The sequence below is a fragment of the Nansenia antarctica genome (genome assembly GCF_963989245.1).
Source record: "Nansenia antarctica genome assembly, chromosome: 6".
In the NCBI taxonomy this organism is placed as follows: Eukaryota; Metazoa; Chordata; class Actinopteri; order Argentiniformes; family Microstomatidae; genus Nansenia; species Nansenia antarctica.
Genome location: NC_137676.1, coordinates 59,930,342 through 59,956,865, shown reverse-complemented (window position 1 = coordinate 59,956,865; position 26,524 = coordinate 59,930,342). Strand labels below are relative to the sequence as shown.

Genomic DNA, 26,524 nt, shown 5'->3' with positions numbered 1-26,524 from the left:
TTAGCCATAGTGAAGTGTGCCGCACACAGATCTGACTCATCACATGTCACACAAGGTAACAGGGCTGCAGATGATGCAGCCAAAGCTATTACAGGAGCAGACAAAGCAGGTAAAGTTCTGCTGGTCACACATGAAGTACAGTTACAGGGCATGGTCACGCTTGAGGATTTGTTGATGTTACAGAGTGAGGCAAATGCGCTAGACAAAAACCTATGGTTAACAAGGGGAGCTAGTCAGGATGACACAGGTCTATGGAGAAATCATGAGGGACTGGTTGTGGCACCCCCAGATTTATTAGGCATACTGATACAGGAAGCCCATGGATTAGCACATGTGTCCAGGGGGGAGGTTAGACGCAAGATCACCAAGGAATATGGTTTTTGGGCTCCATATTTGTTGGAACAAATAGACCATATCCTTGGTCAATGTGTGGTCTGTTTGAAGAACAATATCAGACCTGGAATACCAGTGGGAACTGGGCATATCCCTACCCCAAACGGGCCAATGAAACATTTAGTGATTGACTATGTGGACATGATTCGTCCTGTTGCAGGATACAGGTACATGCTAGTTGTAGTAGACAGGTTCAGCAGATGGGTAGAAGCTTGCCCCACTCGAAGAAAGGATGCTCAGTCTGTAGCAAAGTTCCTATGCAGGGAAGTCATGCCTAGGTTTGGAATTCCAGATAGGATATCGTCAGACAATGGTAAGGAATTTGTGGATAAGACGGTAAAGCTTATACTACAAAAGTTGGGAATCAAGCAGAGACTTGGGTGTATTTACTCACCTCAAAGCCAGGGGATAGTAGAGAGGATGAACGGGGTCCTTAAGAACCGTCTTTCTAAGGTCTGTAAGCATACAGGTCTTAATTGGTTGGAAGGACTCCCTCTTGCATTGATGGCCTGTCGTTCCAGTGAGATTCGAGGGCTGCACTTGACTCCCCATGAACTGGTAATGGGGAGGATAATGACAGCTCCCTGTGTACGAACCAGTGGGAAAGGGCCAAGTTTGGCTCTCCTGGAGAGTGACATGAAAGCCTATGTACAGTACATGACTAACCGGCAAAAGAGTATCTCTTCTTATGTGCTCCACAAACAGGAACGTGAAGAGGAGGTGAACGCACAGGAGAGGAAGGACGCGTTGCAACCGGGTGACAAAGTATACGTGAAGGTCTACAGACGGAAGTGGCATGAGGCTCGACGGGAAGGACCATACGAGGTCGTTCGGTGCACTGGGACTGCCCTCCAAATCAAGGGGTCCCCCACCTGGTATCACGTTCATCACTGCATCAAGGCACCCAATGAGGACGATGAGGGAGAACCTCAGCAGGATGGTGAGGAGACCCCTGGGGACGAGGAAGTCCACAGCTTGGACATCCAGGCTGACGAAGATGTTGGTGAGTATCTGCGCCATGATGCAGATGATGCCGGGGGCCTCGTCCCAGACCCTGTCCAGCCCACTGATGAGTGGGCCAACGGAGACCGTGAAGGATCCAGTGACTGCGACACCCCTCTTGGGGGTTCTACCAAGCCTGGTGTTGCCCCTGTTGTCACCCCTTCCGACCCTGACAATGCTCCAGACGGAGATGTCAGCAACCCGGGCGGCTGCCCGGACCGAGGTACCATTGAGAGACACAGACCTGTCAGTGATACACCTCAACCAGACAGACCCCGTAAAACACCAAGGCCAATTAGGAGGAAACTCAAGCCATGCCGTTTCAGAGACTAATATACCCCTTAGTGTTCCTACCCCATTGACTTCTTTGGACAATGTTACACTTTACTCACACACTGTTATGCCTGGACGTCAGAGAAGAATGATCATAGCAGGTAGAGCTTTTGCTTGCCCACATTCACGTTGTACTGTTGATGATTGTTTGATCTATACCGCCGAAGCGAACGAGTGGTATTTATTGGATACTACATATGTTACACTTGATCAACACTCAAGCAACACGCAAGAAACTCGTGTGACATTAACTAATGTTGACCAGGGGTTGAACTCGTATTGGTGTGCTAGACGTGATATCGGTGAACAGGTGTCTAGTAAATCCAACAATTTCAAGGACAAAGTTTGTAGGACCAAGCCTGACTTTCCACACCACTATAGGTTGGACTGTGAGAAATTGGTGCATAAATATGTTCACGATGAGTTACCAGGAAAGGTTGAAAATGTTGCTGTGAAGGCTCCTACGAAGGCGATTGTAGTCGCTACTGACGATTATTTGTTGTATGATTCTAATCACCTGGGGACACGGTCCCACCCTAATTCTGCCACTAGTATCATGAAAGATTTTGCTTCAAAAATGAATTATTCTGATTGCTGGATTTGTCAACAGGTCCCTGTAAGTGCGTCTGCTCCTATGTTTTTCCCCATACCGTTAACTAAAGCAGAATGGCTTCATTATAATGGGCAGGGTTTAGCCCCATTTGTTTTACAGGGCAAGAACCAGAGCTCTTCTTGTCAGCCCAGCACGATTCTGGTTCCTTTAAATTCTTCCTATGCAGGTGTGGATATTGGTGTGTTGGAACGTCTGACAGCAGCGGTTAACAAACACCATAGGCCTAGCGGTGTGGGGAAGGTTATTATTGATAGGCTTACACATTTGTCACAACCAACAGGTCCGAAGAAGATATATATTATCCAAGCTATGTTCGCTCAATTAAATGGTACTGCATTGAGTCCTCATCTGTCATGTTCTGGGAGTGTGACTTCTACACGGTGGAGGGGTTCAGTTGTTATTTCTGGATTGAAATGTAAAGTTGTTGATTGTGCTATGGTGCCTCAAATGAAATTACATGATACCAATACTACCAGACGGCAGAAAGGCACCACGCAGCTTAAAGTCATGCCTCTCGTAAATATTACAACCTGTATTGACATTCAAGTACGGCCCAAGAGCAGCGCGGTTCGTCAGTTAGGGGCCGCGTCTTGTATAGGTGGAACCATGTTCTTGTATCCTGGTACGGAGCTTCAACTCCCGGAACATGTGTTTCTTGTGTGTGATAATGATGCATTCTCTAAGCTTCCTGCTTTGATTGAGGGTGTTTGTTATTTGGCTCATCTGATACCTTTGATTAGGAAAGTTACTCGGGAGGAGATGTCTGTACTTCACAAACAAGCAACCCATCGTAGTCGTAGGGCGTTGTCTACCGCTCAGAAGTTTTTTGGCCTAATATTCCCAAGTTATGGTGTCTACAACTCTCAGACTGAATTAAGTGCCTTATCATCCGTTCTTGAGAAACACATTAATGCTTCGGATGCTGTAGTGTCTGCCCTGGCCACTGAATTGACTGAAACTAAGAATGTAGCTCTCCAAAATAGAATGGCTTTGGACATTATTTTGGCCAGTCAGGGTGGTACTTGTGCTTTGATAGGCGGTGAATGCTGCAGTTATATTTCGGATTCTGATAACGCTTTGTATGATTTTCATGAATCTAACAAGAAGGGTGTAGAGGATTTACATAAAGAACACGGTTGGAATATGTTAGATTTCTTTGATTCTGCTTTTTCAGGTATTGGTAATATGATCAGGTCCGTCGCTATTATTTTTGTTGTCATTATCATCTGTATTATGTTACTTGGTATTTTGATCAAATGTTGTGGAAAGTGTATTTCTGATGTTCCGGTTAATGCTTTAATGTTGACCAACATAGCTGATGAGCAAAAGCTGGATTCTGTTTTGCTTTCTGATTTTGTTTCCTCCTTTGATGATTTGTTTATTAAGTGATGTTTTATGATTATTTGCTTCGATTACTGTTTGTTTCTTTCTATATCATGTGATTGATGTCAGTTGAGAAGTGGTGTGGTGGTTATGCAAAGATAGGAAAGCGGTTCTGTTCCTAGCACAACGAAGAAAACGCTCTTGACTGGGAAAGATATCAATCTGAGACAGCGGTAAAGGCTGTTCTCCAACTGGGTTCATGTGCTAGTAACCTCTGTCCCTGGCGCTTCAAGGACAAAGAAAACATCGGTCGTTGGAAGTTTCTATATTAATTTGTGCATGATGGACTGTGTTTAGTTTAATTGTGATTGTTATTTTCAAGATTCTTTTTATTATTGGTTGGTTTCTATTTTTTGCATGATGTCTTTGGGTTCTTAATAGTTATTTTTTATTTTTTTATTTTTTATTTTTTTATTTTTTATTTTTTTATTTTTTATTTTTTTTATATTTTCTTAGCTGTGATATGTGTGGTTTGTGTTTTTGTTTTGGTTTATGTGATCATTTAGTTTCGGAACACCCTCTGGGTGGTCCGAGGGGGGATGTGTCGTATATTTTTACACATTAATAGCCTTCTTATATAACGTATATCTTACACATATATTCACGTATATTTTACACATATTACACGTATATTTTTATTACTTCATATATACTTTATTAATACTTTATTATTTCATTACAAATGATCGCGGGGAGATTTTCAATTGTCGCACATGCGCAGACACACACACACGCACATGCACGCCCCCGAGGGTCTAGGCCAATCAGAGGCCTAGAAGGAAGGATCACGATTGGCCAAGAACATACTGTGATGTGATTGGCTGAGGGCCGCTATAAAACCCTGTGCTGAGGAGGGAGCTCAGTCTGTTCGTCTGTCTACCTCTCCCCACGTCGTGAATGTTTTGTGTGCCTGTAATCTGAGGACCCGATCTTTTTTGAATAAATACTCTTAAACTTTGGCCAGGAGTTTTTACCTCTTCTTTGATCACTGAAACAGAGAAAATATTCTACAATAGTCTCTTTTTATCAGCACAGCACGTTTCATACACGTTTCAATAACACCTTAGCATCTCAGTAGAACTCACCGAGACGTTGCCTTCGGCAAATAGCAGCAGACGTGTAACTTCAGGGGCTACAGGTCTTTCAAGGTTCGGTGGATCTGGTTGGGGAAGATATTTCCTTTACTGAATATTTTAGAAAGCTATACTAGATTTACCGATAGTAACCACACACATATATTTTACTTACACGTGTTACTCCGTTCTCTGCCTCAACATGCTTCCAGTGGCGGTAGATATTGATAGATATCGGCTGGCCAATAGAGGGCGCTAGGGCGCCGCCCCCACCTTCCAACGCAGCCCCACTTCGTAAAAGATTTTTTTTTAAATAAACATTGTTTATTCCTAAAATGCGGCTGATATTCTGTCGGCGCCTATCAGCATTCATTAAAAATCCTCCAATACCAAAAGCCTACAGAAACCTACAAAAAGACGGGCACTTACAAAAAGACGGGCAAAGACGGGAACGCCCTTCCTATAATCTTAAAGGAGTGCAAAACACTGCCCACCTTCAAAACCACTCTCAAAAAACATTTACAGGAGGCTGCAATCCGTAACTGGACCCTCTAAATCAAAAATCAGATTAAAAGACCCGAACTACCCACTGTACATACTTTGTGTTTTGTCCCCCGCCCCCACCTGTGGTGTATGTCCCCACCTGTCCTACCCGCTGTACATACCTTATGTTTTGTTGTATTGTTCTTCCCATGATGGATGTATGTTTATCTTGTAGATAGTAATAGTTATTTGTCTGTATTATCTTGTAGATAGTACTAGTTTTTTTGTCTGTCTTACATGTAACGATGAATTGAGAATCAAGGACCCCAATTGAAATAAGCCAGTGGCTTTCTTGGGTTTTTATCCTGTTAGTTGACCTTGTATGTAATATATACTTTCATGTACCTACTTCTGCAAATCTTCTAATAAAGTTTTCAATCAAAACTTATCACCTCTGTTAAAAAAGAGGGTGTATCAATTTTGTTTCTGCAAGAAAGCCATCTAGATTATAATGGTATTAAGAAGCTTGAAATTGTCTGGAATGGCCAGGTATTTGCCACAAACTACTCTTCTGCCAGTAGAGGTGTGGCCATTTTGGTTAGTAAAAATATAGCTTTCACACCTCTCATTTGTACTAAAGACAGTAAGGGGCACTATGTGTTCCTCAAGGGGGTCATTCAAGGTAGGGAGTTCTCCTTTTTGAATATCTACTGCCCACAGGCTACTCTCCTGATTTTTTTAATCAAATATCTTTGCCGAATTCACTGTACTGGCATCTGGTGACCTAATTGTCGGAGGAGACTTTAATTGTCATCTAAACCCAGGGATTAATAAACTCCCCTCTAGCTCCTCCCCTCCATCTAGACAAGCTAAAATGCTTAACTCACTTTGTCAGGACAACGGATTCTCAGATGTCTGGAGGACACTCTACCCTAATGACCTAAAATTTACATTTTTTTCGCATTACAAAAGCTATAGCAGAATTGACTATTTTTTCATACCATCATCTAAATTATTTCTAATTTCCTCTTGCTCTATGGGTAACATTAAACTGTCGGACCACGCCCCAATTTTTATGGTGTACTCCCTAACAGAGGATAGGGCCTTGTTTAGGCGCTTGAGATTTAAACCCTCTATATTGAAGGATAACCAGTTTATCTCTTATTTTACTTCAGAATTTAAGATTTTCTACTCCATCAATTCACTTTCTATGAATAATCCCTCTATTCTATGGGAAACCTGCAAAGCATTCTCTAGAGGTTTGATTATGTCATTTGAGGCTTCTAGAAGACGTAAAAAGAATGAACAGTGTAAACTTCTTGAATCTAAACTAACAGATCTGGAGAAATCCTATGTATTAACCCCAAGTGCAAATGTACTTCGGGAAGTGACAGCCACTAGAGTTGCACTAAACACCCTACTTATTCAAGATGCTGAACACTCCCTCAAATATGTTAGGCAGGAAATGTATGAATCTGGGGACAAGCCTGGAAAGCTTCTTTCTAATCTTACCAAAAAGAGGGCTAATTCTCAAACCATCACCTCAGTGATAAGTCATGAGGGAGCTAGATCCTTTGACTCCAAAACTATCAACAGGGAGTTTGCATTGTTCTATAGCAATCTCTACAAATCTGAACAACCTGACGATGCCCCTACCCTCATGAACGCTTTCTTTTCCAATTTAAAACTTCCACAAGTAACCGGCGAGCAGAAATTACAACTCGACGCCGCAATCGCAAGAGAGGAGGCACTGCATGCCTTGAATTCTATGTCCTCTGGTAGGGCCGCAGGGCCCGATAGGATTGGCTGTGAATTGTATAAAGAGTTCAGCCACATTCTTTTAGACCCACTCCTAGCAATGTTAAACCACTCATTTGAAAATGGCATCTTACCACACTCTCTCAGAGAGGCTAACATCTCCCTTATTTTAACAAAAGGGAAATGCCCTGAGAAATGTGCTTCATATAGATAGACCCTCTACTCAACTCCGACCAAAAATTATTGTCTAAAATCCTAGCCTTGCGTCTAGAAAAAGTTTTACCCCATTTGATTAAAATACACTTGTGGCAAAAGGCTTTATGTGGAATAAATACAATAATATGTTTTTTATAATCTCTCTCTCTATCTCTGCTGTTGAATATCACCAGGTGTGTTCCTCTCTCCTGTCTGAAGTTTGAGAAATGTATTCAAAAGCATGTTCCAAACATGCTCTTGATCTGTAACTACCTCCAGTCAACGGATGGGTTCATCATTAGACCTGATTCATCTGGATTGGCTGAATCCACAGCTATTGCCTCATGGATTTCATTATCCCAAGTTTGACATCTCCATGTCCCCAAGTGAAAAAAACAAAAACACATTTTGATAACATGTTTCTCAAGTCAAGTCAATCCAGATGAATCCGCTCTAATGATGAACCCATCCATTGACTGGAGGTAGATAAAGATCTAAAACAAGTGGTCAGTTTTGAGAGTTTGGTTCCCCATAGACTCACTGTTAGAGCTAGATATGCTAACTGTCTCTATCCTGGTGATTGTTGCATTAGATCAGATTCATCTGGATAGGTCTAATTGATTGAGTGCGTAACACTGTGTGGCAGAAATGCCACATGGATGATTTGAGATAATGGGGAGTAAGAAACCCACCACTTGCTTTGCTACATTGTTGTCTTTATTATTATATACCAAGGTAACAACCCCTGAAGACATTAGACACACGTTCTTTATTCATGTTCACTTGAGACAGGTGGCCACAGGAGGGCAGTCTTCTTTCAGCAGTTTTCTTTTCTTTTGAGGAAACATTCAAGTTGAGGCGTTTCACTAGGTGTATTTAACACCAAACACTATGGACAGAAATCTAAAGCACAAGAGGTGAGAATTGAACACAGTCTCTGCAGGGCATGGTACCATTAAGGCACCAAGCCATTATGTATTGCACCGCAAGGGTTGATACAAAAGTATTCAAAAGTATAGGAGACTGGTAGCATCTTGCCACATGTACACAATATGATGAGTTCAAACCCAGTCACTGGTCTATTCCTCATAGCTGTATTCCTCAATTGTGCTTTTTTTTTTTTTTCTGCAACTTCCGCAACAAAATCTACAAAGGCAAATGCAGCATAAAGTGTGAAGAAGTGTAGTTGTAAAGTGTGGTTTTGTGGCACAAAATATTGCAGAGGAAAATTGCAATTTTCTACAGAAAATGTACACTGCTATGGTGCTGGAGATGATGGATGAGGTAGAACAAATAGTGTAGTGCCCCTTTAATTGAAATGAAAACAGAGCTGCTTCTAAAGAACATACGTTTATTGTCTGTTAAACAGGTAGTCAGATCAGCTGTAAGAGAATATGGATTGTTTGCAACATACACTGTTTACACTTACACTACTAGAGTAATACATCTGCAAGTCAAACAAAACTTCTTCATAAGTCATTAATGGCCGATCTCTTTCTCACACATACATAAACACAATTGTGGTTCAAGGTAGTGTTATAAGGAACTCAATCCTCAGAATTGGCAGTTTGCACATGAGCAAGTGGTTATGAAACCAGTCACACAGCTACAAGGGTGTGGCCTCTGTCTTGCCCTGTGACGTCTCCAGCTGCATCAGAGTCCCCGAGGTGGGCCGGTTGTCTCCTGTTGCCCAGCCGTAGAACAATCTAGAATACACATCGCAGGACCATCACTACACACACACCACCTTAACATCACTGCTCTCACTCTCAGACACACACAGACCAGGGTTTCCGTTAGAAAAATTTGCCGCCGGACATCGTGTCCGGGAAGATTTCGAATTACCGGACAAACGTGATATATTCCGGTCATCATATTAAAATATAATAAAAAAAAAATTAATCAAAATCATATTTTTTTTTCTCCAAATCTAATATAGCTGTTTGTCGCGGTGATTACTGTTGTGTAGCGGCCTATATATGCCATTTAATGTCTATTTCTCATCCGATACGATTAGATGCGAGCTATATAATATATAATAATATAACATGATTCGCATGCGTGCTATGCCATTATGTCCAGCGCTGAACGGGCGCCTCACTGGGAACTGAACAGACAGCATCGATCAATGAACGGACTCCACATTACGTTAACTGAAGTTTGTTAAATTGTTTGGGATTAATGTGAGTTTTCTATTTTCTCTTTCCAGTTTTACCCTTTTTTTTATCAATAAAACAACGTCATTTCTATAACCAGGGGGGTATTCCATCAACATCGCTAAAAGAAAATCCAGGTTTAGTCTGACAAAGTCTCGCGAGGGTTCCTAAAAATATACAGGCATATTCCGATAAATCTCGGGAGAGTTATCAAAAATAAGCCAGGATTTTCCTTTAGCGACGTTGATGGAATACCCCCCAGGTCTCGCTGGTTGGGAAGGCATTTCGTTTAGCTGCCTGTCAAATCATACTTAATCGGACTCGGGAGTATGACAATGAGGAGAACATAACTGTTTTTGTATGTCGTCCTGAAGACCGGCTGTTAGATCCTATCGCTGAAGTTTGTCTCCATAGTGTAAATGTTGTCCGTTTCGTTTGTTATCCGCTCCGCTTCGGGACACCATTTTCAGCTGAGCACCAAACACACACACACACAACACTGCCCGAGAGAGAAGGACCCGCCCCCTTTAGTTAGCCTATAGGCTATAGGCTAACTAAAGGGGGCGGGTCCTTCTCTCTCGGGCAGGCTAACTAAAGGGGGCGGGTCCTTCTCTCTCGGGCAGGCTAACTAAAGGGGGCGGGTCCTTCTCTCTCGGGCAGTGTTGTGCGTGTATGAGTGTGTGTGTGTTTGGTGCTCAGCTGAAAATGGTGGCCCGAAGCCAAATTGTGCTTAGAGGGAATTATTTTCACCGGACATTATGTCCGACGAGTTTTCAATTTGTCGGACTTCAACACAATTTACCGGACAAAGACCGGTAATTACCGGTTAACGGAAACCCTGACACAGACACACACACACACACACACACAGACACACACACACACACACACACACATTCATAGGACCATTACAACTGCATGCTGGGCAAAGACACTTACTCAGCAACGTAGTCCAGCGGTGTCCAGGAAGAATAGTCTGCGTCTGGCATGAACTTCCTGTTCATGGGTGTGTCCAAGGTGACACTATGAAACAGAGAGGGGATTGGATGACGATGTGTGTTGCGTGTGTGTAAGATTGTGTGTCTGTATCATTGTATTGGGTTGGCTGATGATGGCTTCTAACGCTCTGCTGTGTGTGTGTCAGGGTTTCCGTTAGAAAAATTTGCCGCCGGACATCGTGTCCGGGAAGATTTCGATTTACCGGACAAACGTGAATTATTCCGGTCATCATATTAAAATATAATAATAAAATCAAAAAAAAAATCAAAAAAAAAAAATCTAATATAGCTGTTTGTCGCGGTGATTACTGTTGTGTAGCGGCCTATATATGCCATTTAATGTCTATTTCTCATCCGATACGATTAGATGCGAGCTATATAATATATAATAATATAACATGATTCGCATGCACGCTATGCCATTATGTCCAGCGCTGAACGGGCGCCTCACTGGGAACTGAACAGACAGCATCGATCAATGAACGGACTCCACATTACGTTAACTGAAGTTTGTTAAATTGTTTGGGATTAATGTGAGTTTTCTATTTTCTCTTTCCAGTTTTACCCTTTTTTTTTTATCAATAAAACAACGTCATTTCTATAACCAGGGGGGTGTTCCATCGACGTCACTGGAGGAAAGTCTGGGCTTGTTTTGACAAGTCTCGCGAGATCTATCAAGATATGCCTGGATCTTTTTAAGAGTCTCGCGGGACTTGGCGAAGTGGGCCTAGGTTTTCCTTTGGCGACGTTGATGGAACACCCCCCAGGTCTCGCTGGTTGGGAAGGCATTTCGTTTAGCTGCTTGTCAAATCATACTTAGGGGATAGCCCTGTAAGCTCATACGGGTCTGTATGTCGTCCTGAAGACCGGCTGTTAGATCATATCGCTGAAGTTTGTCTCCATCTTAGTGTAAATGTTGTCCGTTTCGTTTGTTATCCTTGTTATTGTGCGATAAAGTTAAGGCTTTCCGCTTCAGCCACCATTTTCAGCTGGGCACCGGACACAAACACACTCGTGCACGCGCGGCACTGCCCGAGAGAGAAGGACCCGCCCCCTTTGGTTAGCCTATAGGCTGGCTGGAGGAGGCGGGTCCTTCTCTCTCGGGCAGTGTTGTGTGTGTGTGGGTGTGTGTGTGTTTGGTGCTCAGCTGAGAATGGTGGCCCGAAGCGGAAAGCCTTAACTTTATCGCACAATAACAAGGATAACAAACGAAACGGACAACATTTACACTAAGATGGAGACAAACTTCAGCGATATGATCTAACAAAATACAAAATGTGAACTTTAGCGAATTGTATTCAAATTGTGCTTAGAGGGAATTATTTTCACCGGACATTTTGTCCGACGAGTTTTCAATTTGTCGGACTTCAAAAAACATTACCGGACAAAGACCGGTAATTACCGGTTAACGGAAACCCTGGTGTGTGTGTGTGTGTGTGAGACTCACGGCAGTATGGCTACAGCAGCAGAGCCTGGGGGGAGACCGCTGTTGGGCCCTGCTAGGGACTGGCACAGCTGGTGGACTGCCGCTTTCGCCATCCCATACCCCAACATACCTGGAGAGAGAGAGAGGGATGGAGAGATACATAGAGAGACAGATAGATAAATAAAGACATCAGCCTGTTTGATGCATTCCTCTGGACTCAAACTGGAATCTACAGCTCTGCATTGAAGATGGGGTGTGTGAGTGTGTGTCAAGATTTATTTAAAAATCCAACATCGCTAAAGGAAAATCCAGGCTTATTTTTTGTGAGTCTTGTGAGACATATCAAAATAAACCTGGATTTTCCTTTAGCGATGTTGACGGAATACCCCCATGGTTACACTGCCCTCTTGTTGTCATCAACACAACACTGCTCTCTTGTGGTCAACACAACACTGCTCTCTTGTGGTCAACACAACACTGCCCTCTTGTGGTCAACACAACACTGCCCTCTTGTGGTCAACACAACACTGTCCTCTTGTGGTCAACACAACACTGCCCTCTTGTGGTCAACACAACACTTGTGGTCATTAACACACGTTAGGTCCATTAAACATTACATACAATATATAAAGAACTTTATTTGTGAGGTCCAGTACTTTTGTAGTTTTGTTTTGTTCTAGATGAAAACCCTTGCATCAAAAGAGCATGTAGGGATAGAGAGATGGTTGATCTCATCCACCTGCTTTATGCACTTCTCTGAACACCAACTGAAATCTACAGCTTCCATTCTCAATTATTTTGAGAATCTCAGTCATTCACTCACAGTGCTGTTAGGGACAGATACAATGCAAGGCCCTCGATGTTTTTAAAATAATAAACTGAGGAATGAGGCATGGGAAAAGTAACCACTCTTAACGACAACTATGGAGCCATCAAATGTGTGTGTTGATCCTGGTTTGACCGTTTGACTGTTTGTGTGTGTGTGTGTTTGTGTGTGTTTGTGTGTGTTTGTGTAGTACCTGGGGTGCCGGTCAGGGAGGCCTTGGCCCCCGCCAGTGTGAGCAGCCCCCCCTCCTTCAGGTGTTTGGTTGCTAGGTGACTGGAGATGGTGGACGTCCACACACTCTGCTTCCACATCAAGTCAGAGTTCTTATAGAGAACTAGAGAAAGAGAGAGAGAAAGAAAGAGGGGATGGAGCTAATCAAGCACTGTATCAAAACCTTTCAGCAAGGAGAGGGTGAGAGAGAGAGAGAGAGAGAGAGAGAGAGAGAGAGAGAGAGAGAGAGAGAGAGAGAGAGAGACTAAGGATTCAGAAGAGGATGGAGTTGGAGAAATGAGACAAGGAGAAAACAGGGGGTGACAGGATTGGCGTGTGACCCCTGTAAGTTTGACCTTTAACCTTTAGCCTTGGCACTCCCGCCCGCCCAGCCTCCTGCCACGCATAAGATGGCATCCACCTTCTGCTCCCCTAGCAACGTGGACACATCCCCTGTTACCTAGGCAACAACACACACACACACAACACCCATTTCGATCATCTCAACTTGACGTTGAAACATCTGGGCCAGATTTCATTGGGTGAAACAGTTTTTGTTGTGAATAGTAAAAAGCATGATCAGCTATACACTGATTATATCAAATATGTATTCTGCACCAGGTGTGGTGTGTGTGAGTCCTCCTTACCTGCTCCGCCTGCTGTGTGAAGGAGTCGCTCGGTGCGACCACCACGTTGGCGTTCGCCTCCTCGTTGGCACTGAGGTCAACACATGCGACCCACTGTCAACACAAGACAAGTCTCACTGCAAATAGGACATTGGTAGCCGCATTGGTAGGACATTGGACAGTGGTATGTTAAGGCCACTATCCATCATTCCAAAAACATCACAACATCAGCCCTGCCACATCAAGCTGATGGGTGGGGTTGGAGAAATGTTACCACTCAAATTCACAGACAGAACTCATGATGCAAGGACTGGACATAGTTGACTGAACCAGAAACACACACTGCCGCACTTTATCGCTGAATAAAAACAAACTACTAGAACCACCCTCCCCAACCTGCAGGACATCTATAGCCAACGGTGCAGGTCCAAGGCCAACAAAATCCTCAGGGGGCCCAGCCACCCCAGCAACAGACTTTTCTCTCTGTTGCCCTCAGGGAGGCGTTATCGCTGCCTGAGGGTAAAAACAGAGAGGATGAGGAAGAGCTTCTTCCCTCAGGCCATCCGCCTGCTGAATGAGGACTATGCTTAGCACATACAGACACACCTCCATATCAGATCAAAAATGTACTGCCAGTCTGCCACTGCACTTTGCACTTTTGACCCTGCAATCACATGAGAAATTAATCTTTTAAATCGCTCGTCTGATAAAAAAAAAAATGTTTATCGCCGGACGGGTACACAAAGCATTTCACTGCATATTATACTTGTATATTGTGTAGGCTATGTTATGAATACAATTTGAATTTGAATTTGCTGGGTTGTCATTTCTTGCAGAAACCTGAAATTCAGTGTTTTTCTGTTTCAGTCTATGGATTGTTCTTTGCAACTCGAGAGAGAGAAGCCTCTTTGTAACTGACAATCTGTGACATCAAGGGGTTTAAAGGATAATATAAAACCTATACAGTGTTTACATTTCTATTGTGTGTCATTTAAGTTTAGATTGGAGTGAAACAGCGTTATATTTTGGGGCTACGATGGCGTAAGAATCGATGGATAATATCATGCATGTATCGAACAACCGTCTCACAAACTATTAAAACATAACTCTGGCCTCCGTAGACATAAACGACCTCAGATCCTGAAAGTGATCAGAGTGGATCTGGGAACAGAAGCACGTGTCTCTGTCTGTCACATATAATAATAATAGCACTCACCCAGTTCTTGGACTTGAAATGCTGCACACACGCCGCCCCCAAGGCCCCTTTTCCCCCGTAAATGATGACTCTGTGTGCTTCTGCGGCCGACATACCGATCTGGTCTTTTTAAATACTATGTGAACGCTGTCCAAAAGCAAAACACAATGTTTTAAGTAGTCTACCTCGATATGTGGACTTTGTGCTTCACCCACCCAGTAAGTGTGTCGTAAACAGACGCAGCGCCCGCCCTCTGCGCGGCGGACCAATGGCTACTCTATTTTTCTGAAGCCTCGGACCAATGGTTGATCTCTGTTCTGAAGCCACGCCCACAGGCGGGAACAAGCACAGTGATATCCCACTGTGATTGGATAAAAACGAAATTCACTTCCGTGTACACACTCGAGGTGACGTTACACTACTGTACTTTTCTTCCGCCTGTCGCCTTTCAGTGCAGTCAGCGATACAACTCAGCTGACGGCGTTCGTCCTCCATACAAACTAACTAACTACTGTGATCTTTATAAAGAACATGACCGACACGGCTATGGACACAACTACGCTCTGTTTGTTTGATGTAGACGGCACACTGACAGCCGCGCGACAGGTGAGTTCAGAGATGACTTCATTCCAGTGGAGGAAGGAAAGTGTCCAATGTCCAGATCACTATGGACCTGTCAGTCAGAGTCAGATGAATGAATGAATGAATGAATGAATGAATGAATGGTCTTTATTGTCATTGCTATAGTACAGGTACCAAACAACGAGGGGGGGGCTCCCCTGGTGCTAGGAAAGAAAAAAAACTAAAAAACAAGAAGGGAAAGGAGCTGGTTTACATAAATAAAGGCTATGTACACTATCCACTATACTATACCGTACAAATAAAACACTGTGCTGTACTCTATGCTATGCTATACCTATTCTAACATTTCCTATTCTCTGCAACCTTATGTACCCTAGGGTGTCATATTGCACATAGTGTTATCACTATGAACCTGTCAGTCAGAGTCAGATCACTATGAAACTGTCAGTCAGAGTCAGATCACTATGAAACTGTCCAATGTCCAGATCACTATGAAACTGTCTAATGTCCAGATCACTATGAAACTGTCTAATGTCCAGATCACTATGAAACTGTCTAATGTCCAGATCACTATGAAACTGTCTAATGTCCAGATCACTATGAAACTGTCTATTGTTCAGATCACTATGAAACTGTCCAATGTCCAGATCACTATGTATGAAACTGTCTAATGTCCAGATCACTATGAAACTGTCTAATGTCCAGATCACTATGAAACTGTCTAATGTCCAGATCACTATGACACTGTCTAATGTCCAGATCACTATGAAACTGTCCAATGTCCAGATCACTATGAACCTGTCAGTCAGTCAGGTCACTGATAGTTCAAATACGAGTGTGGATTGTTCCACCGTTCTGTTCTCCGAACGATCTGTTGCTGCACTCAGTCAATTGTTCTAGGCTAATGACATTAGAGATGAGTAGTATGTGTGTAGGAACCTCAATGGGCCGGTTTCAGAGACAAGGCTTAAGCCTAGTCCTGGACTAAATCACACTTTCAATGTGAAATCTCCATTGAAGATGTTTTTTAGTCTAGGACTAGGCTTAAGCCTTGTCTGTGAAACCGGCCCTATGTGTATCAATGGTAAGCCCAGACATTGCATTGTTTTGTCTGTCTGATGATCGTGTCCGTCCGGTTCCAGCGCGTGACTCCGGGGATGGACGAGTTCTTGCAGCGGCTCCGGAAGCGCGTGCGTGTCGGCGTGGTGGGGGGGTCCGACTATGATAAGATCAAAGAACAACTGGGGAATGACGGTAACTGTGTGTGTGTGTGTGTGTGAGAGAGAGAGAGAGAGAGAGAGAGAGAGAGAGAGAGAGAGAGAGAGAGAGAGAGTATGTGAATGAAATAAAGAGAGAGGCAGTGTCAGAGAGGCTGTTGAAACTGATCTGTAAGGATGAATTTAGCTTAACCCAGGTGACCTTTTTCAGCTGGGCTCTGTAAAGGTCATCACACTGTAGCCTCCCTGTATGTGAGTGCAACTTACCCTGTTCAGCCACGCTCCAACACTTCCCCCTCAAACACAACAAATCTGACACACACACACACACACACACACACACACACTAGGGATGCTCCGATTTATCGGCCACCGATTTAAATCGGCCGATTTCACTCCAAATGACTCGATCGGTGATCGGCAAAAATGGCCGATCGCAAAAACCGTTTTTTTTTTTTTTTTTTCCCCTCCTGGGGAAGACAGATAACTGAACAGAAAACATAGGAGGACGTAACAGTATGTAAACCATGAAGGCCACGTTTATGATGTCTTTTATACAGCCATATCGACTGACTTGGGCTTCAGGCCCTAACTGGGAGATAGGCCAGACCTTTACTATGCCATAAAAATGGGTCTGCGTTTGCTTGGTGCCTAATGGATCAAAACTTGTCTAAAAAGCAAAAAATATGTAGGCTATCCAGTCAGTAGGCCTACAGTTATGTATTAAAAAAAAAATCGGTATCGGTATCGGTTGATCTTGAGGAAAAAAATCGGTGATCGGTATCGGCCCCAAAAATCCAGATCGGAGCATCCCTAACACACACACACACACACACACAGGCTGTACTTATACACGACCCTTTGAGTAATGCGGTGGTGTGTCCCGTGTTGTCGTGTGTCTTCAGTGGTGGAGAAGGTGGACTATGTTTTTGCTGAGAACGGACTGGTGGCCTATAAAGAGGGACAGCTGCTATCGGTGCAGGTAAGAGAACGTCTCGTTGGCTGGATCAACAGGACGACGCTGCTGATGCTACTGCCCTCACCGTCCCAGTGGACTCAGCCTGAAGGGGAGGGAGGGACTGAGGACAGAAGGGAGGAAACAACTGTTGGAAATGGAACGCAGCCTAATCTCTGATTGCCGTTTTGTCCGAGCCCTCTGTCTGTGATTGGTGTTTCAGAGCATTCAGGCACACATGGGGGAGGAGCTGCTCCAAGACTTCATCAACTTCTGCCTCAACTACCTCGCCAAGATCAAACTGCCCCGGAAGAGGGGGACCTTTATCGAGTTCCGTAACGGAATGCTGAATGTGTCGCCTGTCGGTCGGAGCTGCAGTCAAGAGGAGAGGATAGAGTTCTATGAGCTTGATAAAGTGAGTCTGGGGTGATATTTTCTCTCTCTCTCTCTCTTTCACAATGTTCTCTCCCTCTCTCTTTTATGCTAAGATGACACTGTTTATGTGCTCACATGGCTCGTAGTTGGTTGCCCTTAGCCTTTGGTCTCTGATCAGATTCCTCTACTGCCAATCATGACATTCACCACCATTATATCTGACACTGAGTCAGTGGTTAGGGGCGTGTGCTGTTGACGTGTCATCTGAATGAGCTGTTTGATTGACACGCCATTCTTCCCACAGACGGAGTTGATCAGAGACAAGTTTGTCTCCGTTCTGCGGGAGGAGTTCAAAGGCAAAGGCCTGGCCTTCTCTATAGGTGAGTCTGACCTGTAACCCACTCTTGACCCCTGACCCCTCACAATAACCATGACCTCTCACTCTGACCTCTCACCCTGACCACAACAACCCTGACCTAGATACAGTAGGTGAGACTGACTTCTGTTATTCCATCAGGTCATAGCGCCAGCAGGACTTCCCAGCTGGGAATACAGCTTCCTCTCTGTCTCTCCATCAAGGTGTGAATACAGCTTCCTCTGTTTCTGTCTCTCTATCTCTCTATCAAGGTGGTCAGATCAGTTTTGACGTGTTCCCGGAGGGCTGGGATAAACGCTACTGTCTGGGTATCGTAGAGAAGGATTCCTACAAAACCATCCACTTCTTTGGAGACAAAATCAAACCAGTGAGTAGCATAATTGCTAATAAAACACTATTATATGTAATATTAGCATCTCATGCTAACGGAACTTGATGGACTTTACGTTAGCATTTTGGCTAATGTGCTAAAGTGAATGTACATTACCTGCAAATGTAATACCTCTGTTTCACAGACAAGGCTTCAGCCTAGTCCTGGAATAAATCACACTTTCAATGTAAAATCTCCATTGAAGATGCTTTTTAGTCTAGGATAATTAGTCTTAAGTCTTAAGCTTTGGCTGTGAAACCACCCCAACTGTAACATTAGCATGCTGTGCTACCATTTGTGTGTTAGGGCGGAAACGACTATGAGATCTACGACGACCCCCGGACCGTGGGGCACGAGGTGGGCAGTCCGGAGGATACGCAACGCATCTGCCAACAGCTCTTCTTCTCCTGAGGAGAGAGGAGGGACACACATATCAGGGCTCAATCCCAATAGTCTACAGTGGCTTCCTCTCCTCTCCCTCTGCGCTAAGGTCACACAACACTGAGGCTGGCCAACGCCAGCTCACAGTAAACATCAGCCTTTTTTTTTTAACCTCTCCTCTGTTCTAGTAGTATACAATCCATCCAATGTTTGTGTGTGTTTTAAGAGGGTTAGTTATTCACTGCATAGGGTATTCAGCCATATTCACCCTGAGCAGTGTGTAAGGAATCAGGATTATCCCTATGGATTGGAACACAGCCATAGTCGTGAAGCAGGAGTGCCATGTGATTAATAGGGAAGTGATCTACCTGGAACGTTCTGGATTGTACAGGTGATCATTTGTGTACTACGCCGTCCGTGCGCATGTCGGAGACGAGACAAGATGAGGAAACCACTTAAATTTGTTGTTTGGTACCTGTACTGTAGCAATGACAATAAAGTCCATTCATTCATTCATTCATAATACTATTGGGATGTACCCATGGACTTTGAGTACTGAGGGTTAAGGGGTAGTGAGTAGGGTGGGTCAGGGGCTCGGGGTACGTTTGGGATTAGGCCAGAGGCCATGATGAGCATTACAAACATAACATGTACATAAGCAACACAACATGATGTGAATCCAGATCCGTTTCTAAATAAACGTCTAAACTATGAAGGTACCCTCGGTCTTTAATGGCAGTCCCTCATACACTCTCAGGAAACATACAGATTCTCTCGACACTTTCTACAAACACTGAAGTGTTTCCATCTCAATAGGTCAGGAGACGGTCAAGAGGTGGGTAAGATTTCAACCTCAGGTACACAAGTACACGTACACACACTCACCAGACAGACGGACGGACACACGGACAGACACACACACACACACACACTCACCAGACAGACATACACACACACTCCAGACCTAACAACAGACCTCTCTTTCTCTCTCTTCAGACCTTCATGTAAACTTTCACTCAAACACTCCTCTTGCATCCCTTTGTAGAAACCACAGTGTAAAACAGCAACATGAAAACAGACATGGGGGAGGGACAGAGGGCCACATCTCCTTGTCCTCCCTCTCCCTTTCAGCAGTCCTGTCCTGAAGTTCAGTTCAGAGTTTTGGAACATTTCAGTTCAGGGTTCTAGAAGGCTGGGTTCTAAAGCACTTGGTTGGACAGTGTTTGGGGTCCAGAGCACCGGGTTCTAGAGGAGAACCTGAGCCACGTAGGGAGAGTGTGTGCTGGCCACAGCAGCAAGGAGAGGGACGTCATCACACTCGACCCTGAGAGAACAGGAGAACATCCAAAATTAAAAACGTATACCCTTGATTATTAATGATGTACAATAGGTGTGTGTAGGTGTGTGTGTGTGTGTGTGTGTGTCCTCACCCGAGATCCAAGGCTAGCTCCTTGGTGCTGATGCGTGTGTGTCCTCTCAGGTGCTCCGCTAGCAGTCTGCTCCGGAAATACAGCTCCTGGAGGTGGTCCTCCAAGTGACTAATACACTACAGAGGACAGACAGAACACAGTCAGAGAGTGTGAGTGTGAGTGTGTGTGAGTGTGTGTGTGTGTGTGTGTGTGTGTGTGAGAGAGAGAGAGATAGTCTGTGTGTGTGTGTGTGTGAGAGAGAGAGAGAGAGAGAGAGAGATAGTCTGTGTGTGTGTGTGTGTGAGAGAGAGAGAGAGATAGTCTGTGTGTGTGTGTGTGCGTATGTGTGTGTATGTGTGTGTGTGAGAGAGAGAGAGAGAGAGAGAGAGAGATAGTGTGTGTGTGTGTGAGAGAGAGAGAGAGAGACCGATAGTGTGTGTGTGTATGTGTGTGTGTGTGTGTGTGAGAAAGAGAGAGAGACAGATAGAGTGTGTGTGTGTGTGTGTATGTCTGTGTGAGAGAGAGAGAGAGAGAGAGATAGAGTATGTGAGTTCTTACATATTCGGGCCCCAGACCCAGCCTGTGTAGTTGGACAGTAGAGAGGAGCAGGTTGGACACCAGGCTGGAAGGACGGACGTCAGGCCCCAGACGTCTGGGCCCACTGGTCCTCCGCTGGCTACTGGCCACCTGCACACACACTCGCTCCACGTCCGCCACCACACACACCGCCTCCGCCACCGGCTCGTCCAACACCGGGTACTGCACACACAACACACATTTCACATGCCAGGAACACGCTCTTAGCACGCGCTTGGTTCACACTTGTAACCAATATGTTTGAGTGTTAGAAGCAGATATAGGCCCTGTCTCAAATTAAGAAATGCATATCTCCTATATGCTGTAAATAACAACATATTATTATTATTATATATTGTGGGGAACATGACGCGTTCCGACCGGCAGGGGGAGCTATAGGACAGTTGGTGAAGGGATGAGGGTCCAATTGGCATCGGCTGATGCCAATTGGATCCTCATCAACGCGCGCTCTTAACGTGTGGCTTTGTTCTCCAGAAGGCGGTAGTCGGACTGAGTAGCCCAAGGACGGAGTAACGAGGAAACCAGTATACCAGAACGGAGTATACCAGAACGGAGAAGCAGCGGAGTGTCAGGTGCCGAGGGACGGACGAGCGCTGCAGGGGAGCCGCGACCGAAAGGGTCGGGCTAGAAGCGGGCAGAGACGTTCTTGCCTGAGCAAGGCTCAGCCAGACTGAACTCCAAAACAGCTGTTCCCGAAATAAAACCCGTTCGTAAAACTACCCAGCCTATTGTCTGTCTCCCTCTGTGCCCGAACCTGTTACATATATATTATATTATATTATTATATCTGCCTGCCACAATAAATTGATCTGGGTGATCAGAGTCAGGCTGGGGGATGTTAAATCTTACCTACTGTATATAGGGTTCCAAATGTATATTGGTCTACCTTTATTTTGTATTTTTATTTTAGCCTATTATTCAATTGTCACTTTATGTTGTTGTTGTTTTGTGGTCTGAGCTGCTCTTAACACCTGAATTTACCCCCAGGGATCAATAAGGTACCTATCTATTTACTCTCAATGAAGGGAAAAAAATGCTATTGGTATAGAATAGGGAAAATGTGAAATCATTCAAATGTCTAATTCTTTGCCTGCGTTGTTCATTGTTTTAAAAGCAATGGATTGGTGTAAGCATGAGCAAGAGGCAGTTAAGAAGATATTTCCTGCATCTTTTTTAATCCGTGAGAGGAGGGATTGAGGGCGTACATCAGGGTGACAGGGTAAAGAGTTGGACTACTGTGTCGCCCAGTGATGATGTCACTCACCAGGACAGCATGCTCCAGATCCCCCATGAGGCATTGCAGCAAGCGTTCGTCGGAGGCGGTACCGTGGAGGGCGAAGTCGGCCAGGTAGTGTGGGCTGAACCCCCCCAGCAAGGAACGGCCAAAATCACACACACACGGAGCGCTGACCGCCTCAAACCTAACACACACACACAGGTCAAAATCACAATCACACAATCTCACACAGACACATACAGACACACAGGTCCAAAACACTGCCGCAAGCCTAACACATACGCGCACACACACACACACACACACACACACACTTTTCTTGTGTTGTTGTTTCTGTGGTTACCTGGGCAGGGGCAGCTCTAGCTCCTCCCCTGTGCTCTGTTGCCGCAGTAGTGTCTCGTCGCCGCTGTCTCCCAGGGCGCTGTCCGAACTCTCGTTCCGCGGCAGATCCTCCCCTCGCCTCCGGGGGCGCCCTCTGCTGCTCCTCGCCCGCATGCCACACGGCCCCTGATCCAGACCCCCAAACCCACAGGGTCCCCCACTGTCCGTCTGTCCTGTCTCCTCCCTCTCCTCCCCCCTGCCCTCCCCCTCCCCTCCCCCCCTGTCTGTCTCCGGTGGGCGTGTCTCCAGACCGCAGACCAGGAAGTCCTCCCCCTGAGGCTCCTCTCCCTGTCCCTCCCCCAGCCCCCCTGTGATAGGCTGTCCCTGGGGGCACGAAACGACGACGTATTCCGACTGCTCCGGCTCTCCTTTCTCCGGGGGAATGGTGGTGTCGAGGCCGGAGCGGTCCGTGGGAGGGGTGTGTGCGGGAGGGTGTGTGTGGAGGTGTGTGTGCGGGCTCACGGAGGGTGTGTACTCCTGCAGGTGAGAGCAGCGGATGAAGTAGGAGAGGACGTAGAGGAGGCGCTGCACCTGGTCCCTCCTCCTGCCCACCACCACCGTACGACACACACGCACCGGGCTGCCCAGCGCTCCGTACAGGTCACCTACACACACACACACACACACACACACACACACGCACACACACAGATATATATCATGAATAACCCAACTGCCTTGCTGTGTCAGTGTGTGTGTGTGTGTGTGTGTGTGTGAGTGTGTGTGTGTGTGTGTGTGTGTGTGTGTGTGTGTGTGTGAGTGTGTGTGTGGGAGTGTGGGAGTGTGTGTGTGTGAGAGTTGAAGGACTATAATAGAACCAGGCCACTCACCCAGCTGAGCCCACAGGGGGTTGTAGGGGTGAGCCAGCATGTCCACTGATTGGCTGGTGCGTTCCTCACAGAGGTCTGTGAATGGAGGCTGGTTGCTAGGGGTTACGGTTGGAATCCAGGCCAGGTGATGAGTGAGGACAGCAGTCAGGAGAGAAGAGAGGAACCTGGTCGCACGCACACGCACGCACACACACGCCATGAATACCCATCTTATTTTTTTACTATATTTATGTCTGTGTGTCAAATACTGTGTGTGTGTGTGTGTGTGTGTGTGTCTCTCACTGGCTCTTGCTGCTGGTGTCCATCAGCAAGCTGAGCTCTTGGAGGAAGCGCTGACACAGCGGGCCTCGCTCTGCACCCTGGGAAACCATGGTCAGCCAGACGGGCTCCGAGATCCGTGGGGCCATGTAGAGGTTCCACACTGCTGTCCTACACACACACACACACACACACACACACACACACACACACACACACACACACACACATACAGAGTTATAATGAGAATGCAAACAGTCGGCCTATCAGTTATTGTACTACTGTTATTGTATTGGTTTCCACGGCTACGCCCTCTCACCTGAACTCTGACAAAGCGTCCATGACCCGGGTCACATACACCTGCAGCCTCTGGCCCGACTCACACACCTGACGACACAACACCATGGCCTGGAACACACACACACACACACACACACACACACTGAGTGAACACATACACATCGACTCAAGACCACCTATGCATGATCTGGGTCTGGCACTGGGGTCAGGGTTAAGAACTGAGTCTGGGACTGGGTCTGATTATGTGGTACAGGACTGGGTCTGATTATGGACAGGACAGGGTCTGGGTTAAGAACTGGGGATCGACTTCCTAACCATCGAGAAAAGGGCCATAACACAACCACAACCACACACACACACACACACACACACACACACACACACCCTCCCAGCGTACCCTCTCCACGGCCATCTTGAGCTTGTTGATGTGGGCCTCGATCAGCGGGAAGTGAGAGAAGAAGAAGTGCGTGAAGGTGTGCGTGTCCTCCTCTCTGTCCGACGGCGGTGTGGTGTGTGTGTCCTCCTGTCTATCCGACGGCGTGGCGTTTGTGTCCTCTCTGTCGTGCAGAGGTGAGTGTGTGTCGTCCTCCGTGTCCGGCAGCGTGATGACGACGCTGAGGGCAATCATCCTCCTCCGCGCCACGGCGGGACCGGCGGAGTTACAACTCTCGTCTGATTGGCTGAACCTCTCCTCACTGCCCCTAAAGCACACATAACAAGGGTTAGAGAGAGGGAGGGAGAGAGAGAGGGAGAGAGAGAGAGAGAGAGAGAGAGAGAGAGAGAGAGAGAGAGAGAGAGAGAGAGAGAGACAGAGAGAGAGAGAGAGATAGAAAGAGAGAAAGAGAGAGAGAGAGAGAGAGAGAGAGAGAGAGAGAGAGAGAGAGAGAGAGAGAGAGAGAGAGAGAGAGAGAGAGACAGACAGATAGAGAGAGAGAGTGTGTGAGAGAGTGTGTACCGGGGAGTGTGGTGTTCCAGGCTGGTGTTGTAGCTGCGTTGGAGTCGCCGCTGATAGGAGGAGCTGGAGGAGGGGGTGGAGCCAGGAGAGGCCAGGGGCGTGGCCAGAGAGGCTGTGGGTGGGTCAGAGAAAGGTCGGAGGTTATAAAGGGAGAGAGGAAGCCACTTCAGAGTCATTGAGACGCAGCCCTGTAGTTGGGGAAATAAGAGTGTTTATGTGAAAGGCATTATGGGTTGTGTAGTGCTGTTACGTATGATGTTGCTGTGTGGTGGAAAGTCGGGTGAAAACTCAGTCAACTTGCGACGACTGTTCAGTGGTGATAGGTCTTGTTTTGCTCGCCCATTGTTTCTTTTGTTAACGTGTTAAGAAGCAGAATAAATGACAGTTATACTTAAGAACACGCCTGGACCAGAATTTGACCAATCATTTGCAGTGGATATGTTCAAGATAGTTGTTGGTATTGCCCCATAGCGTGAGACAAGGCATTCTGGCCCTGGAGCTAGCAATACAGTGGAGAAAACTCCCCTGAGCCTTCCTGACAAAACGTCACAAGGCAGAGTCAGGAAAGGTAACACTGTTCCCTAATGACGCAGCACTAATGCATAACTGTGGTGCTCTACAGGAAGGGGCAAAGCAGCTGGACTTCCTGAGGCGGCTCAGATCCTTTGTGGCGGTGGCCAGTGCAACATTCTTTGCAGTTGCGTGCCGGGGAGGAGGCACCGCTGCAGGTGAACTAAACACGTTGAGGATGGCGGCCTCTGTTGTAGGAGGCCTCTGTTGTAGGACTGCGTCTGGACAGCCTGGAGGAGGTGGCGGAGAGGAGGATGAGGTCCAAGATCTGTAACATCCTGGGGAACCCCTCCCAGCCCCATGCATGAGGAGGTAGTCAACCTTAAAAGCATTCAGCGGCCGCCTCATCCTGCCCAGGTGCTCGTAGGAGCGCTTCAGACGCTCCGTCTTCCCATCAGCCATCAGGCTGTATCACGCCGCCAGCTGTGGTGACTCCGCCAGGTGGCACGGTGGTCCACGAGGCCCACGATGGACACCTCTAATGGACTGAAGAGCACTGTGTTCATGGACTACTATAGAGCACTTATTCTGACCTCACACTGACTGTAAAAAATGTTTTAACAATGCTCTTAATATGCGTAACTGTATTTCTCTTTCAGTCTGTACTGTACTGTTGTGTCCCCTCTATTTATTCCCTATTTCTATTCTATTTATTCTCTATTTTCATTCATTATCTAGTTACTAGATTCTAGTATGTGTCTTTTTATCCCCCATACTCTTTTACATCTTGCTGCTGTGAGAAAGTCATTTCCACTCAAGGATAAATAAAGAAGTTCAACAGTTATTGGCCAGATGATTCCCCAGGTTAACTTCTCTCCTTGTAGATGGCTCCCCTAGTTAGTAAATGATCTACGATCTAACTACTAACGTCATCATTAGATTACATGCTGACCTGCTAACAGCGTGAAGCAGCGTGAAGCTGCCGTGGTAACAGGGGAGTGTGTGTGTGGTACCTGAGCGGGCGATGCCACTGTCTCCATCCTCACAGAGACCTCGACCAGGCATGTCTACAGGAGTACTGTGGGCTGACACACACACACACACACACACACACACACACA

The 26,524-nt window shown here is 45.9% G+C and overlaps 4 protein-coding genes across 4 annotated transcripts in view; 2 read left to right on the top strand and 2 right to left on the bottom strand.

The window, feature by feature from the left end:
- The window catches only part of LOC308160752 (kelch-like protein 10), a gene marked incomplete at both ends in the record, with an annotated part of 125,048 nt that overhangs the window by 62,992 nt on the left and 35,532 nt on the right, over window positions 1-26,524 (top strand). The gene's annotated exons all lie outside the window — the stretch shown is intronic.
- Window positions 8,571-14,852, bottom strand: LOC308160991 (dihydropteridine reductase-like). The gene is made up of 7 exons (XM_080534921.1): window positions 14,692-14,852; window positions 13,497-13,589; window positions 13,213-13,309; window positions 12,833-12,973; window positions 11,835-11,943; window positions 10,329-10,412; window positions 8,571-8,939 (listed from the first exon to the last, which is right to left on the bottom strand). Exons 1-7 carry the CDS (start codon window positions 14,782-14,784, stop codon window positions 8,840-8,842), a joined length of 717 nt encoding a protein of 238 aa, XP_080391047.1. The 5' UTR covers window positions 14,785-14,852; the 3' UTR covers window positions 8,571-8,839.
- Window positions 15,135-19,484, top strand: pmm2 (phosphomannomutase 2). The gene is made up of 7 exons (XM_080534920.1): window positions 15,135-15,276; window positions 16,395-16,506; window positions 17,375-17,451; window positions 17,648-17,839; window positions 18,104-18,179; window positions 18,427-18,542; window positions 18,852-19,484. The coding sequence occupies exons 1-7, from the start codon at window positions 15,202-15,204 to the stop codon at window positions 18,954-18,956; spliced, it is 753 nt and encodes a 250-aa protein (XP_080391046.1). The 5' UTR covers window positions 15,135-15,201; the 3' UTR covers window positions 18,957-19,484.
- fnip2 (folliculin interacting protein 2) overlaps window positions 19,655-26,524 on the bottom strand; it is a gene marked incomplete at its 5' end in the record, with an annotated part of 8,229 nt that continues 1,359 nt past the window's right edge. The window contains 11 exons of the mRNA XM_080533455.1: window positions 19,655-20,250; window positions 20,357-20,472; window positions 20,894-21,094; window positions 22,197-22,353; window positions 22,513-23,155; window positions 23,381-23,544; window positions 23,663-23,809; window positions 23,958-24,046; window positions 24,336-24,639; window positions 24,894-25,005; window positions 26,417-26,488. Coding sequence (XP_080389581.1) covers window positions 20,172-20,250; window positions 20,357-20,472; window positions 20,894-21,094; window positions 22,197-22,353; window positions 22,513-23,155; window positions 23,381-23,544; window positions 23,663-23,809; window positions 23,958-24,046; window positions 24,336-24,639; window positions 24,894-25,005; window positions 26,417-26,488 — 2,084 coding nt within the window. The 3' untranslated portion in view covers window positions 19,655-20,171. The remainder of the gene's footprint in view (window positions 20,251-20,356; window positions 20,473-20,893; window positions 21,095-22,196; window positions 22,354-22,512; window positions 23,156-23,380; window positions 23,545-23,662; window positions 23,810-23,957; window positions 24,047-24,335; window positions 24,640-24,893; window positions 25,006-26,416; window positions 26,489-26,524) is intronic.

Excerpts from the sequence above, each read along its gene's own strand:
- LOC308160991 (XM_080534921.1), bottom strand. The coding sequence starts at position 14,784 with ATGTCGGCCGCAGAAGCACACAGAGTCATCATTTACGGGGGAAAAGGG. Across the intron at positions 13,310-13,496 it reads TCACACAGCAGGCGGAGCAG|GTAACAGGGGATGTGTCCAC; the intron begins GTAAGGAGGACT and ends GTTGTTGCCTAG. Across the intron at positions 8,940-10,328 it reads CCGCTGGACTACGTTGCTGA|ATTGTTCTACGGCTGGGCAA; the intron begins GTAAGTGTCTTT and ends TGTGTATTCTAG.
- pmm2 (XM_080534920.1), top strand. The coding sequence starts at position 15,202 with ATGACCGACACGGCTATGGACACAACTACGCTCTGTTTGTTTGATGTA. Across the intron at positions 15,277-16,394 it reads CACTGACAGCCGCGCGACAG|CGCGTGACTCCGGGGATGGA; the intron begins GTGAGTTCAGAG and ends GTCCGGTTCCAG. Across the intron at positions 16,507-17,374 it reads AGAACAACTGGGGAATGACG|TGGTGGAGAAGGTGGACTAT; the intron begins GTAACTGTGTGT and ends GTGTGTCTTCAG.